This window comes from Aquarana catesbeiana, linkage group LG10 (genome assembly GCF_042186555.1).
Source record: "Aquarana catesbeiana isolate 2022-GZ linkage group LG10, ASM4218655v1, whole genome shotgun sequence".
Classification (NCBI taxonomy): domain Eukaryota; kingdom Metazoa; phylum Chordata; class Amphibia; order Anura; family Ranidae; genus Aquarana; species Aquarana catesbeiana.
The window spans coordinates 204215661-204230975 of NC_133333.1; the positions used below are offsets into that span (position 1 = coordinate 204215661).

Below are 15315 nucleotides of genomic sequence, written 5' to 3' on the forward strand. Positions count from 1 at the left end.
TCCGCAACCTAGATTGGCAGGGGGCAGGCCTCCTTAAAATCCCTGGGGAAATACCAGCTGGGGAGGAGCTGTCAGGTAGAAGAGCTAGAGTGTGGGAGTGTGGAGGCTGTCGGGGTCCACAGGGAGCTCCCCAGTCTGGGGGGGAAGGGGGTGACCCTGGGCTGGGGCTCAGGAGCATCCAGGAGGAGTGATGAGATCCTGGAAGGAGAGGCACATGAGAGAGCAAGTAGAAGACAGCAGGAGAGAACACTTCCTAGAGTCTACAGGGAGGACTACTGGTCACAGCCGGGAAGGCTGGTGAGTGGAGCATAGTTGTGAAGACTGGGGAGGCACACCTGAGAGAACTGGGAGATTGCAGTTAAGATGGGTGCAGGACCAGAAGAGAGGACTGTGAAAAGGGCAGTGGAGAGAGGTCATTGCAGCCAGGCTGGCTGGCAGGACCTGAAGAGAGCTATCTGGGAGTGGTAGCTGAATATAGGACATCTAGCACCTGAACTATTACTACACCACAGGGGCCCGAGGTCCCTGCCTGCAAAAGGCAGTTCACTGAGGCCTGGCTGAAGCCGTGTCAGGCCTAACAATGTGGTGCTAGCTAGCCTGGAGGAGTAACAGTCTGCAGCAAGGGAAGTGCAGGTGGAGTAACAGTCTGCAGCAAGTGTTTATGCTGGAGAGAAGGTTGAGGTGTATATACTAGAGTGTATATAGGAGTCCCAAGCAGGTTTCTGACTATTCCTGGGCATCCCATCATTCCCAAATCTCTATCCAAGTTTAATACCCTCAAATAAAACAAAACAAAGCTATGGACTGGTCTGTGCCTTTGAATGACTGAGAGATGGATGTCGGGCTGAGCAGCGTGACAGGCGAACCACAACATTCAGCAACCCCTGCGGGGGCATGGCTACATAAGTAAAATAAATGTGCATTGAACATATTTTATGCATGATATTTATCTGTAAAAGCCCTAAGACTTCTGTTGGGTGTCACCATCTTGAATGCAATGTCAACAGCTCCAGCTGTCACTCAAGTGGCACTCTATAGCATTCTTATTTGCTTTTAGCTACTAAAAGGCTATGTAGGGGGGAAAGTGGAGGGCAAGGGGAAAGGACATTGATGTCTAGGTGGGAGGGGGCTATACAAGTGAATTGTCTTATCCTTGAGTAATCAGACTTCTAGCAAGCTCAGAGGTACATTGAAAGTGAATAAAAACTGTAGAAAGGACATGTACTGCAAGCCAGCATTTAAAATACTTTATGTGTTTAAAATAGACAGTATGCCATGCTTTATTACAGTTTTGTTCTTGGGTTTAGTTTTGCTTTAAAAGTGGGAGGAAAAAAAGGCCACATCCAGTTTGAATTCTCATAGAAATATTGGCAGCATAATATTCATGAACTTTGACATTGTTGGATCTCCAAAGCCATGAAAAGGTGGATTATTTTTGCACTTGCTCAGTAATTTCCCCCCTGTACATTGTATGATATCCAGGACCAGGACTTTTTCTTTCCTAAAGGCTCGTACATACGATGCTATTGTTGGCAGGGGATTGACTGTTGACAGACTGTTGTCCTAAAGTCTTACCATTAGTACGCTACTTTTGAGAATTGTCCAACTTTCGGCCAACAAATGTTGGATGACAGGCTAGTACATTTTTGGCAGACAACGGCTGCACGTCTGATTTTCGTATGGTCAGTACACAAATTCGTCACACAAAAGTCGAAAGTACAAACACGCATGCTCGGAATCAATGCTCACCAAACACGAAATTAGCAGAAGGGGCCCAAAGGGTGGCGCTCAAGAGCTGAAATTCCTCGTAATATGTCACTACGTTTGTGTTTGTGGCACGACAATTGTGTACCGTTGGTATGCAAGACAAGATCCTGGCACACGCCCTTTTGATAAAAATCAGACGATCGGTTGGCCAACAATCGTATCGTGTGTACAAGGCTTTAGGCCAGCTACCTTAATCCTGCTCTAGACTTCCCAACAGCTGTGTTGGATGCGGTTATACCCTCCATCCCAATAAAAGACACTTGTCCACATAAACATGATAAAATAATCATTAATGCTTATGATGAAACATTTCTTGTCTATAACAGAAAGCAGAATTGCCCAAAGAATGAGACAAATAAATACATAAGAAGTGACTTGCCAGTGAATGATCATTAGCAAGTAAATATGCCCTCAGAAACACAATTAGTTCAGTTAAAACACAACCAAAAACATGTCTACAGAGACACAATCTGTACTGTAATGACATAACCAATGATGTGTAGAGCACAGATGTTAAACGCAAGGCCCAAAAGCCAAATCAAGCCTGCCAGGCCATGTCATGTGCCCCTCGCAGCCAGGGAGACCAGATATATAGAGCTACACATGGAAAATGAGATCAAACAATGTAGATAGCCTCAAAGTGAGATTTACAATGAAACACACAAACAAGCATACATAGCAAACCATGAACATACAAAACTCCAGGAAACAAGAACAACCTAACTACTGACTATATACTGTACAAATATAAGGACAAGGGTACAGGGAATGCAGGGATGCATAGTAGGGGGATCAAGTCTGGGTACTAGGGCAGGGAGCAAGGCAGAGGGGTGCGGGATGGATCAGGATAGGTATCAGGAACTCTGGCAACAAGGAAGCAATCAAAATAAGGCATGCTGGGGGAAGGGAGGAGCAGCCTTAAATAGCCACCTGGCAGCTGAACACTGGTGTAACTGATTACTACAGCCTGCTGGCTCCTGGGAGACACCTGCTGGTGGACACTGGAGCTGCAGCAAACAGCCCAGAGCAGCACAGTGCCACCAGCAGGTGAACTCAATCCTAACAGCTTTTTTTCAGCCCTTGCCCTCCTCGCCCGATTGTCATCTTTCTTTGCTCTGCTCTAGGCAGCTTGCAGCTTTCACAGATCCCTGCACACATTCATGATGTTGCACGACAGGGACCGATGCTTACAAGACAAGGTGAACTGTCTACACTGCTAGCCCAGTACACTGATACTGGAGCCTGGCTGGGTAAGTGAGATGCGAGAAAGCTTTGGGGTGGAGAGGAAAGAGGAGGGCTGTGGAGGGAGATGTGTGCAGAAGTGGGGGATGGAGGAGAGTGGTGCAGAGGTCTGAGCCAGGAAGGAGGGGTGGAAGTGAGATGTGGACAGCCTGTGTTGCACACTGTGCATAGCACCCCCCTAAACCCTGCACTCTGTATGTAACGCACTCCTCAACCCTGCACCCTGTATACAGCACACCCGAGCACACCCCTGAACCCTGCACTCTGTACAGAGCGCACCCCTGAACCCTGCACTCTGTACAGAACGCACCCCTGAACCTTGCACTCTGTACAGAGCGCACACCTGAACCTTGCACTCTGTACAGAGCGCACACCTGAACCTTGCACTCTATACAGAGCGCATGCCTGAACCCTGCACTTTGTATGCAGCGTACCCTTAAGCCCTGCATTCTGTACACAGCATAAAGTAATAATTGAATGCAGAGGCAATTATTCAATATGATAATGAGAAGATACATAGTCTTATGATAGTCTTACGCTACAACCGGCCATTTGAGGGCAACCATAATGCTGATGTGGCCCGCAATGAAATTGAGTTTGAAACCCCTGGTCTAGAGAGACACCATCAGCTGGCCTTTCACAGCATGCCCATCTCTCAGTCCTCATTCCACAGCCCTTACAGGCATGTGTCCTACCCCTCTCTCCAGCATGTTGGAGGCTGGAAGCAGGAGTAACTGGAGATTGTGGGTGGGCATGCGGCAGGTCTGGGAGTTGCAAATGCACAGAGATGTGTGCAGGAGAAGGGGCGATGGAGTATTACACAACAGGCTCTTTAAGTTTATAAGTAGCAATGGCTTGGTGGTCATGATGCCCTAAGTTATGGCCTATTGAGAAGTCCAGCCCTGGTGATATACTGTAATTCAATATCAGGGAATACATTTTTTTTTACCAGTCTTTGATGACAATGTCCGGTTGAAAAGTGTCCATAAATTTGTTGCTGTACCCCATTTTCTTCAGGTCTATCAGCTGAGATTTCTTGCAAATCCTGGAAAGATAAAGATAAGTTTTGGCAGGCTCTTCCAATGCTCATAGTGGGTCCTGAACTAATGTCTCCCTCATCCAGTGTCCATACTGGGGATATTTCCCCATATGTACTTCCCCTTTTGTCTGACAACTGTCAACTTGACATGAAGTAAGGAGAAATAACAGAGACACAGATATAAAAAAAAAAATCCTGACATTCTAACCCTTCCCCACTCCATACAACTGTTTTAAAGTGGAAATTTCTCAACCAACCTCTCTCTCAATTATTATATTGCTAGCATTAGGAAATTGATAGGAAAGTATATCATATTTACTGGTTTTAAACTTTTTTTATTTTTTTCAGTTACTTCCTGGTTTCCAGGCCAGGCAAATTATGTTATGCATTCCAGAAGTCTTCAGGAGGGGTGGAAAGGAGGAGAGGTTCTCAGCTAAGCACACCCTCCTGCCTACATGCCTGAACTTAGGGCAGATGGATTCCAAGAAATCAATGTCACATGAATCCTCTGCCCTTACTCAAGATTGCCATGGCCAGATATGCTAGTGGGGTGTTTTTTGATGTCTCAGCAAAATAAAGCACAGAGACATGGATGGATGGAAAAATGAATTAAATAGCTTTTTTTTTTTTCATTTATGGTGCTCAGATGCAGTGTTGTTCCACTTTAAATCGCTAACCAATTCATTGCAACTAGATAGCTACTATGTAAAATCCAATTGCATAAAACAATGCTTATATTACTGTTATGTGTAAATATAGGGACCCTGCCTAAGCTGGACAGTCCCTAATTAAGCTTAGTATTTTTTAGCTAGGCTGTTATCAGCCCAAGCTCTCCTCACAATTTTCTGGACTATACTGGTTCTCTTAATCTCAGTGTGTTGATTGCTCTGCCTGTTACTGTTGAGGAGGTTCCAGTAATCAGACTGAGGGACAATTGCCAATGAAGTTATGAATATTTATCTGACCCAACCAATCCTTGAGGTCTATGTTTAGAGTTGTTCTAAGGAGATGATGGACGTTTGGAGCGTCTTTCCAGAGTGTTCTCTCTTCATCTCCTAGGTTTTTGGCTGGAAAGGATGTCTGTATTGAGTGTCTCTCTACTTTGCCCTTCCTTCGGCCTGGGGGCACGTGCTGAAGGCCAAGGACTTTAGCTACCTTGCTGGATGAGATAGCAGAAAGGAGCTGGGCTAAAGGACGGCTGTCTTGAAGGAGCAGAGAAGCTAGATAGAAGCTTCTGGACACTGAGAAAAAAATTCAGTGCATACATCAGCATATCTGTAAGCCTAGGTTCATGCATATGCGATGCGGAAAACGCAGCGATCCCTGCAAATTTCCCACACTGCATTGAAATAAAAAGTTAATGACACCCCCAAACACATTGTGGTTTGCCTGCAAAACAACCATGCTATGCGATTGCAGTGTGGCTCCAAAAAAGCACCTGCTTTTCTTTGCTGCATTTCTTTGCTGCAATGTGGTGCTATTCGAGCCCATTAAAATTGAATGGGCTTGAACTGCACCACACCGAATCGCATGTGAATGCAGTGCAGTTCCTATGTGATTCACATGTCGGTAAGGCCTCATGTACACTGCTGCTCCTAAACGTGAGTTTAGGAGCTTTTGGTGTTTTTTTGCCAAAGCTCCTGAACATAACTCAATAAAACCTATGTGTCCATGCACACGTAGGCTTTTACCAGAGTTTAGAAGCAGCAGAGTTTAGGGGCACTTAAACGTCCCTCCCCTGAACACAGAAGAATTGCATGATATGTTGGGGCAAAAAACGCAAACGTGGCAAAAAAGCACGTGAACGCGCCTAAGCGCTAGCGCTTGCCCATTTATTCATTTGTATGGCCAGTACTCTGGCCAATTAAATGAATAGATGTCCAATTGGTAAATACGGCTAAACACGGTACCCCGTTTACACATGTTTTTGCCATATTTAGTGTTTTTCTGCTGACAGGAGAATTAACATCTAGGGGAGTTCCAGTGTATATGTAGCCTTATAGTGTGAACTGGGGCTTACTGCTATCAGAAGGTCAAGGGTCCTGCTTATTAGAAAGAGATGCACTGCAACTGCCGCTCCCATAAGCGGACCTGGTACCTGCATGGTGGGTGCTGCCAGGTAGCGGGAAGGGGGATCAGTGAATGTCCATTGGCTGATCTCCCCTTCCTAAAATGAATCCAGACGTGATGTGTAAAATGTCACTTCTGGGTCTGGATGCCACTTTTCCTGGCTTGTGTGGCCAGGGAAGAAGCTAATGGAACATGATCTGTGTTCCATTAGCTTCAATAGAGGGCAGATGAGATATCAGAGGTCTACAGTGCCTTGAAAAAGTATTCATACCCCTTCAAATTTTCCCCATTTTGTCATGTTACAACAAAAAAACTAAATTTTAGTTTAAATTTTAGTATTTATTGGCATTTTATGTGATAGACCAACACAAAGTGGCACATAATTGTGAAGTGGAAGGAAAATGATAAATGGTTATTCCAAATTATTTGCCAATTAATATCTGAAAAGTGTGGCGTGCATTTGTATTCAGTCCTTTAATCCTTTAATCTGATACCCCTAACTAAAATCTATTGGAACCAATTGCCTTCAAAAATGACCTGATTAGTAAATAGAGTCCACCTGTGTTTAATTTAATCTCAGTATAAATACAGCTGTTCTGTGAAGCTCTCAGTGGTTTGTTAGAGAACCTTAGTGAACAAACCGCATCATGAAGGTCAAGGAACACACCAGACAGGTCAGGGATAAAGTTGTGGAGAAGTTTAAAGCAGGGTTAGGTTTTAAAAAATATCCCAAGCTTTGAACATCTAATGGAGCACTGTTTAATCCATCATCTGAAAATGGAAAGAGTATGGCACAACTGCAAACCTACCAAGACATGGCTGTCCACCTAAACTGACAGGCCGAGCAAGGAGATCATTAATCAGAGAAACAGCCAAGAGGCCCATGGTAACTGTGGAGGAGCTGCAGAGATCCACAGCTCAGGTGGGAGAATCTGTCCACAGGACCACTATTAGTCATGCACTCCACAAATCTGGCCTTTATGGAAGAGTGGCAAGAAGAAAGCCATTGTTGAAAGAAAGTCACAAGAAGTCCCGTTTGCAGTTTGCGAGATGCCATGTTGGGGACACAGCAAACGTGGAAGAAGGTGCTCTGGTCAAATGAAACGCTATGTATGGCAGAAAACTAACACTTCACATCACCCTGAATACACCATCCCCACTATGAAACATGGTGGTGGCAGCATCATGTTGTGGGGATGCTTTTCTTCAGCAGAGACAGGGAAGCTGGTCAGAGTTGATGGGAAGATGGTGTTAGCAGGGTATTGAATCATGCACTGGAAACTTGTATACAGCAGAATACTTTACTTTCATAGAGGAATATCAGAAAATGTCTTTACATCATGGAACAGGAAACAGGAGGATACAACTACATGCACTGAGATAGACAATACATCCTGTTATAACATAGGATAACATGAACTATACACTATAATACTACAGCGCCACCTGCTGCATACATAGTTATAATGCATATAGTATTGTCAGTTTATAAGCAACTTTGCTGTTGTTCTTTCAACAGATGGATTGAGCCAAATACAGGGCAATCTTAGAAGAAAACCTGTTCGAGTCTGCAAAAGACTTGAGACTGGGGCGGAGGTTCACCTTCCAGCAGGAGAGCGACCCTAAACATACAGCCAGAGCTACAATGGAATGGTTTAGATCAAAGCATATTCAAGTGTTGGAATGGCCCAGTCAAAGTCCAGACCTAAATCCAATTGAGAATCTGTGGCAAGACTTGAAAATTGCTGTTCACAGACACTCTCCATCCAATCTGATAGAGCTTGAGCTATTTTGCAAAGAAAAATTGCCAAAAATGTCACTCTCTAGATGTGCAAAGCTGGTAGAGACATCCAAGGTCGTTCTACAAAGTATTGACTCAGGGGGACTGAATACAAATGCCCCCCCCACACACTTTTCACATATTTATTTGTAAAAAAAAAGTTGAAAACCATTTATCATTTTCCTTCCACTTCACAATTATGTGCCACTTTGTGTTGGTCTATCACATAAAATCCCAATAAAATACATTTACCTTTTTGCTTGTAACATGACAAAATGTAGAAAATTTCAAGGGGTATGAATACTTGTTCAAGGCACTGTAAGTGACAGCAAGACTAACCATAACCACTGATTCCTCATTAAAGAGAACCTGTTACTTAAAAAGAACCTCATAGGGGACCTTTTGTCCTCATTGTGATTAGGATAAAGAGTAAAAACAGGTGTAACAAAAATTAAGGATTTCTACTGAAATGTTGCATTTGATATACCTTTGCGCTAACATTGTGTCACATAATAAAATTGGGACTACTGTCATTTTATTCTACAGAATGTCTGCTATCAGAAAATATATGGTTTGAGGTTTTAAGTCATCTTCAGGCCTAAAATGATTTTTTTAAGCATGTGTACAAAAAACACAAAAACAGCTCTGGCAGTGAAAGGGTTAAAGGGCCTACTACTACTTCAGAATAACTTTTCCTATTTTTGGGTATCCTACACCCCTAAAATTCTCTTTCTCAGAATGAGTACAGCAATAAAAAATAAAAAGACTAAAATGACTGGCACCCAGCTTAGTTTTCTCCGTACCGCACACCAAGAACCAGACCTTGAGATGGGGCAGGGGTGCTCAACCTGTGGCCCTCAGAGCCCTCTGATGTGGCCCTTTCCCTCAAAATGAATGCAGGAGTTTTGGTGTGCTTTCAGAAAGCGCACCACACCTGCAAGATATATTAGAAGTCTAAGTGCAGGTGTGGGTAAACCACAGTGCATCAGTGTGAAAGCAGCCTTACAGGGGGCTCAGTACATTTAGGCCCCTTTCACCCGAGGCGGACTCCGTTTCTACGGAGCCCGCCTCGGTCCGCCGGCTCAGCGGGAGATCAGTCCGTTGATCTCCGCTGAGCCGGCGGATGACAGGTCCCTCTCTGCTCACTGAGTGGGGAGGGGCTTGTCAGGTGCCGCTGCCGCCTATGGAGGGATCAGACGTAAACGGACAGCATGTCCGTTTTCGTCAGATCTCACCCGATCCGATAGCAACAGACCTGGACGTAGGGCCATCCGTCTGCTTTTAGCGGATCGGACGGGGTCGGATGTCAGCGGACATGTCTCCGCTGACATCCGACGCTCCATAGGCTAACATGGATCGCCCGTTCAGGTCTGCCGTCAAAACTGACAGGCGGACCTGAACGGTCCGATCGTGTGAAAGGGGCCTAAGGCCTCATTTACATTTGCAGCTTGGGGGGGGGGGTATCTGCCACACACCCCCACACCCCCAACCACTGGTGTAAAGTCAGGGGTCACAATGGTGACCCTGACCCATGCTCCAGGGAACCCTTGCACCATTCTGTTTTACACTTGGACGGGGGGGGTGGGCAGCGGGGCGCATATAAAGGAATCGATCCTCTCCATATTCCTCTTGCAACTGCTGAAAGCTGGCTTCTCCTCCTCTCTCTCCTGCCGGAAAATCAGTGGCTGCAGGGGGAAAATCTTAATTATGCTATGCAAAATTAAAAATTAAAAATTCTGAAACATTTCATTTCATTGTGGCCCCTGACCAGTTACCAAATCACTTAAGTGACCCTCGCTCTTTACGAGCCCTTGCACACTGGGGCGGCGTCGGCGGTAAAACGCCGCTATTATTAGCGGCGTTTTACCGTCGGTATGCGGCCGCTAGCAGGGCGGTTTTACCCCCCGCTAGCGGCCGAGAAAGGGTTAAATACCACCGCAAAGCGCCTCTGCAGAGGCGCTTTGCCGGCGGTATAGCCGCGCCTCCCATTGATTTCAATGGGCAGGAGCGGTAAGGGAGCGGTATACACACCGCTCCTTCACCACTCTGAAGATGCTGCTGGCAGGACTTTTTTTACCGTCCTGCCAGCGCATCGCTCCAGTGTGCAAGCCCTCGGGGCTTGCACACTGGATACACAGCAGCGGCACTTTCGGGGCGGTTTGCAGGCGCTATTATTAGCGCAATAGCGCCTGCAAACCGCCCCAGTGTGCAAAGGCTCTAAAAAGGTTGAGCACCCCTGACTTAGGGGGTCATTTCACACCACCCCAAGAGGAGGAGAGGTTCGTAACAAAACAAAAAGGAAAAGGACGACTTTACCCATAGGAAGTCACAAAGTATTTGGTGACGGTCTCATCTGGGAAATTTTCTCCTGAATCTCCAGGCAATTTTTCCACCTTCCAAAGATCACCACCATTTTCCTCTATTGTCCATGAATTAAATTTCTCTATAACAGGAAAATAAAAATAAGATACAATTAACGGGTTTGTTTTAGATTTAGCTTCTGTTAATGGGAAGCTTTGCCAGTTGAAGGGTTCCTGGACATGCAGAAGGGCACTAATTTAAAGTGTATGCCAACTCTAACAATGAACTTCTCTTATTGGTTCTTATTTGTCTGTTAAATATATAATTGAAAAAGTTTTGTTGCATTTGTTCCTATAAGGTTCGGTTCACACTGCCACAACCTGAAACTCGTGCGACTTTGCCAGACGGCTTCCTGGCAACTTGAGAACTACTTTGATAGAAGTATAGCATAGAACTTGGATAGAAGTCGCCTTGAAGTAGTACAGGAAACTTTTCTAACCAATTCCAGACCAGCCGCCGTTTCTTTTTTTCTTTTTTTTGCACAAAGTTGTCACTAAATGATATATTGTTCAAACATGGCATGGTTATATGTGGAATTAAATCCCAAAATACATTTTGCTGCTTCTCCTGAGTACGAGGATACCACATGTGTGGGACTTTTTGGGATCCTAGCCGCGCACAGGACACCAAAAACCAATCCCAATCCAATGACCCCATTTTGGAAAGTAGACACTGCAAGGTATTTGCTAAGAGGCATGGTGAGTATTTTGCAGCTCTTGGTTTTTGAAAATGAAGAAAGAAAAGAAAAAGTTTTTTTTTTTTTGGTGAGTATTTTGCAGCTCTTGGTTTTTGAAAATGAAGAAAGAAAAGTAAAAGGGTTTTTTTTTTTTTTTTCAAATTTCACAACTTTGTGACAAAAAGCGAGATCTGCAAAATACTCAATATGTCTCTCAGCAAATAGCTTGGAGTGTCTACTTTCCAAAATGGGGTCATTTGGGGGGGGGTTGTGCCATCTTGACATTTTATGGCCTTCAAAACTGTGATAGGTAGTGAGGAGTGAAATAAAAAATTTACACCCTAAGGCTCGGTTCACACATGGGCGGCACGACTTGCAGGTCGCCTCAGCGAGGCGACCTGCAAACGACTGCCGGGGCGACTTGCGAGACGACTTCTGCATAGAAGTCTATGCAAGTCGCCCCAAGTCGCCCCCAAAGTAATACAGGAACCTTTTTCTAAGTCGGAGCGACTTGCGTCGCTCCGATTAGAACGGTTCCATAGCACAGAACGGGAGGCGACTTGTCAGGCGACTAGGTCGCCTGACAAGTCGCCCCAGTGTGAACCGAGCCTTAGAAATGCTGAAGGCGGTGATTCGTTTTCGGGGTCCCGTACACGGCTAGGCTCCCAAAAAGTCCCACACATGTGGTATCCCCGTAATCAGGAGAAGCAGTAGAATGTATTTTGGGGTGTTATTCCACATAAGCCCATGGCACGTTTGAGCAATAGATCATTTAGTGACAACTTTCTGTAATTTTTTTTCTTTTGTCATTTTTCAATAAAAAAAAAAATAAAATATTTAATGGGCTCAACATGCCTCTCAGCAATTTCCTTGGGGTGCCTACTTTCCAAAATGGGGTCATTGGGGGGGGGGGTTGTACTGCCTTGCCATTTTAGCACCTCAAGAAATGAGATAGGCAGTCATAAACTAACAGCTGCGTCAATTTCAGAAAATGTACCCTAGTTTGTAGACGCTATAACTTTTGCGCAAACCAATAAATATACGCTTATTGACATTTTTTTTTCACCAAAGACATGTGGCTGAATACATTTTTTTTTGTTTTCAAAAAGTTTTTATTTTAGCAGAAAGGTAAAACAAATATAATACAAAGATATACAAAGCCATAAATGCAAGGATCAAAAATTATATGCCGAGACTAGAAGCATACGTTCATTAAAGAGCTAATTAATCAATTATAGAAGACATTATAGTCTTAAAGTCTAGGCAAAGTCTAGTAGATAAAACATGGCTAAGGATTAATCGAGAAGAAAGTAAAGCATTTAAATAAAGAAAAAAAGAAAAAGCACACAAAGAACATGTACAGAGGTAGAATATAAAAGAAAAAGAAAAATATAAAAAAAAAAAAACCGTCACTTTTGGAGTCTAAATAAAAACCAAGGATTCCAAATAGCATCATACTGAGGGATAGTGTCATGCAAGGTGTGATAAATCTTGTCTGCCAACATCATACGGTCTATTCTAGCAATCACTTGTGGAAACGGAACAGAAGGTGATTTCCAATGTGAGGCAATCACCCATTGCATGGCTACACATATAGAATGGATCAGTTTTACCAATGGTTTAGTGGAATCTGGAGGAGACTGAAACAGCAGGCAATGTTGATAAGAGATGTTGAGGGGTTTATTAGCCAACTTGTCTATCAGTTTCAAGATCTCTGTCCATGTGGGACGTAGTTTTTCGCATTCCCAAAAGGTGTGTAGAAAAGAGCCTTGTTGAGCACAACCTCTGAAACAGAGGTGGGAGGAATGTGGGAAGATCTTGTGGAGACGCGTTGGGGTGTAGTACCAACGTGTTAATAGTTTGATAGCAGTTTCGCGCACCATAATAGATTTGGTACAATTGCGTAAATTTTGCCAGCCTTTTACCCAATCTATATCAATGTCCTCCAGACCCATCTCCGATTCCCATTGCGATCTATATTTAAGGGGTGATTCCTCAATGCTAGCCTCAAGATTGTTATAGATTAGAGAAATAAGGCCTTTCTGACGAGGGGAGTCATAGCAAATGTCTTCAAACAGAGTTGTGGAGGATAAATATGGGCCAGGGTAGTGTTTTTGGAAAAAGTGGCGTATTTGTAGGAAGTGATAAAATTCACTGTTTGGGATGTGGTAGTTGGTTTGCAGTTGCGAAAATGAAACAAATTTTGAGTTTAGGAGAAATTTACTTAATGTAGTTAATTTTAACTCTATCCAGAGTTGAAAGGAAGAGGGTCTATTGTATGCTAAGGGGAATCTAGAGTCTCCTAAAAATGAGGCACCTAGAGGAACAGTAGAAACTAGTTTGTATGTATTTTTGTAAGTGTCCCAGAGTTGAAGGCCTGCTTGAGTGATCAAATTTTTGAGTCCCAATTCTGAACTAACTGGGTTATTGGACCACATGAGGCCTGGGAGAAACAAAGGGGCGATAGATTCAGCCTCAAAGTGTACCCAGGGTACACTGGGGTAATGTATGTTCCATTGTGCTTGTTGAGTGTACCTACTGGCTAAGTAGTAAAACCACACCTGAGGTACCCCTAAGCCACCTTTCTTAGAGGAACGGTACAGGACCTCCCTGGAAAAGCGTGGAGGTTTGTCTTTCCAAATAAATCTATTAAACATCACTTGGATAGAGTGTAGGTAAGTTTTAGAAATTTTAAGTGGTAGGGATCTAAATAGGTAGAGGAGTTTGGGGAGGATGGTCATCTTAAGTGCTGTAATTCTACCAAGAAATGAAATGTGTAGATGTGACCATTGTTTGAGTATACCTTTAAGTTTAGATACCATGGGGGGGATGTTAGCTTCAAAGAGTCTGCAAAAATCTTTAGTCAGATTGATTCCTAGGTATGGGAGGTGGGAGTCCGTCCAGTTGAATGCATAGACTGATTTGAGGTGAAGTAATTCTACAGGTGTGTAGCCTATTGGGAGTGCACTTGATTTTGACATGTTTATGGAGAGGCCTGAGATCTCTGCAAACTTCGATAAAGTCTGAAAAAGGTTCGGGAGGGATACCAGGGGATTGGTAATGAACATCAAAACGTCATCTGCATACATCCCAAATTTAAATGTCGAGTGGCCCTTCAAATAACCAGTGATATCTGGGTTTTGGAGTATAGCAGTGGCTAGGGGCTCAAGGGCTAAAGCAAAAATTAAAGGTGACAAAGGGCATCCTTGTCTTGTACCTCTGCCTAGGGTAAAAAATTTAGAGTTACAACCCGGAAGTCTGATTCTGGTTTTCGGGTTCTGATAGAGGGCCAAGAAGGCATGTAGGAATGCTCCCTGGAAGCCCATGCGTTGTAGGAGTGTATTGATGTATGTCCAGGAGACACTATCAAATGCCTTTTGTATGTCAAGGCTAAGCATGAGGAGTTTTCGCGAAAATAAGTTAGCGTCTTGTATTATATTTGTGGCTAGGCGGATGTTATCAGTGATGAGTCTATGGGGAATAAAGCCGGACTGAAAAGGGGAAATAAGAGAGGGGATAACTATTGCCAATCTGTCAGCCATGATTCTGCTAAAGATTTTTAAGTCATTATTGATGACCGAGATAGGTCTATAGTTTTGGGGTAAGGTATGGTTCTTATGAGGTTTTGGAATCAGGGACATGTTAGCTAATAAAATATCTTCAGAGAAACTACCACCTTGTAAAACCCAATTGAATAGATGGACTAATCTGGGGGTGAGGAGGGGAGAGAATTTCTTATAATAGAGAGAGGAAAATCCATCAGGCCCGGGGGCTGAACCCGATTTTAGAGATTTAATAACATTCATAACCTCTGTTGGTGTGATGGGGGCGTTCAAAATGTCTAATTGTGAGGGGGTAAGATTTGGTAGGGGGATGTTCTGAAACCATGTAACGTCTGATAGTGAGGGTTTTAGCTGGGAGGGGGCTAATAGAGAGGAATAGAACTGTTCAAAGATTTGAAGGACCTCTTGGGGATGGGAGGTGATATGTCCAGAGGGGGTCATTAATCTATAGACATGGGGAGGGCGGGAGGAACGATTAAGTTTTCTGGCGAAGAGTGTGGAAGCAGAACTCTCATGAAGAAGGCTTTTGGCTCTCGACCAACGCAGAGTTTTTTCCACTCTCTTCGACAGGATATCATCCAATTCCAATCTTTTTTGGTCAATTAGTTGTCTAGTGGATTCCAAGTGTAGAAGATTGGTATTCTTGTAAAGACTATCCAAGTCCTTATTGAGGGTTAAAATGTTTAGTTTATCTATTTTATTCTGAGCAGCTGCAAGACTAATTAACTTCCCCCTCAGCACCGCCTTATGTGCCGACCAAACCATAGAGGGAGGGGTTTCTGGGATGGCATTAAAATTAAAATATTCTTCAATAGCT

The 15315-nt window shown here is 43.9% G+C and overlaps 2 protein-coding genes across 2 annotated transcripts in view; one reads left to right on the forward strand and one right to left on the reverse strand.

Moving 5' to 3' along the window:
• The window catches only part of LOC141111128 (F-box only protein 6-like), a 128337-nt gene that overhangs the window by 40646 nt on the left and 72376 nt on the right, over nucleotides 1-15315 (forward strand). The gene's annotated exons all lie outside the window — the stretch shown is intronic.
• LOC141111127 (F-box only protein 6-like) overlaps nucleotides 1-15315 on the reverse strand; it is a 51692-nt gene that overhangs the window by 2923 nt on the left and 33454 nt on the right. Inside the window, exons 4-5 of the mRNA XM_073603164.1 lie at nucleotides 10215-10341; nucleotides 3959-4054 (exon numbers count right to left, since the gene is read on the reverse strand). Coding sequence (XP_073459265.1) covers nucleotides 3959-4054; nucleotides 10215-10341 — 223 coding nt within the window. The remainder of the gene's footprint in view (nucleotides 1-3958; nucleotides 4055-10214; nucleotides 10342-15315) is intronic.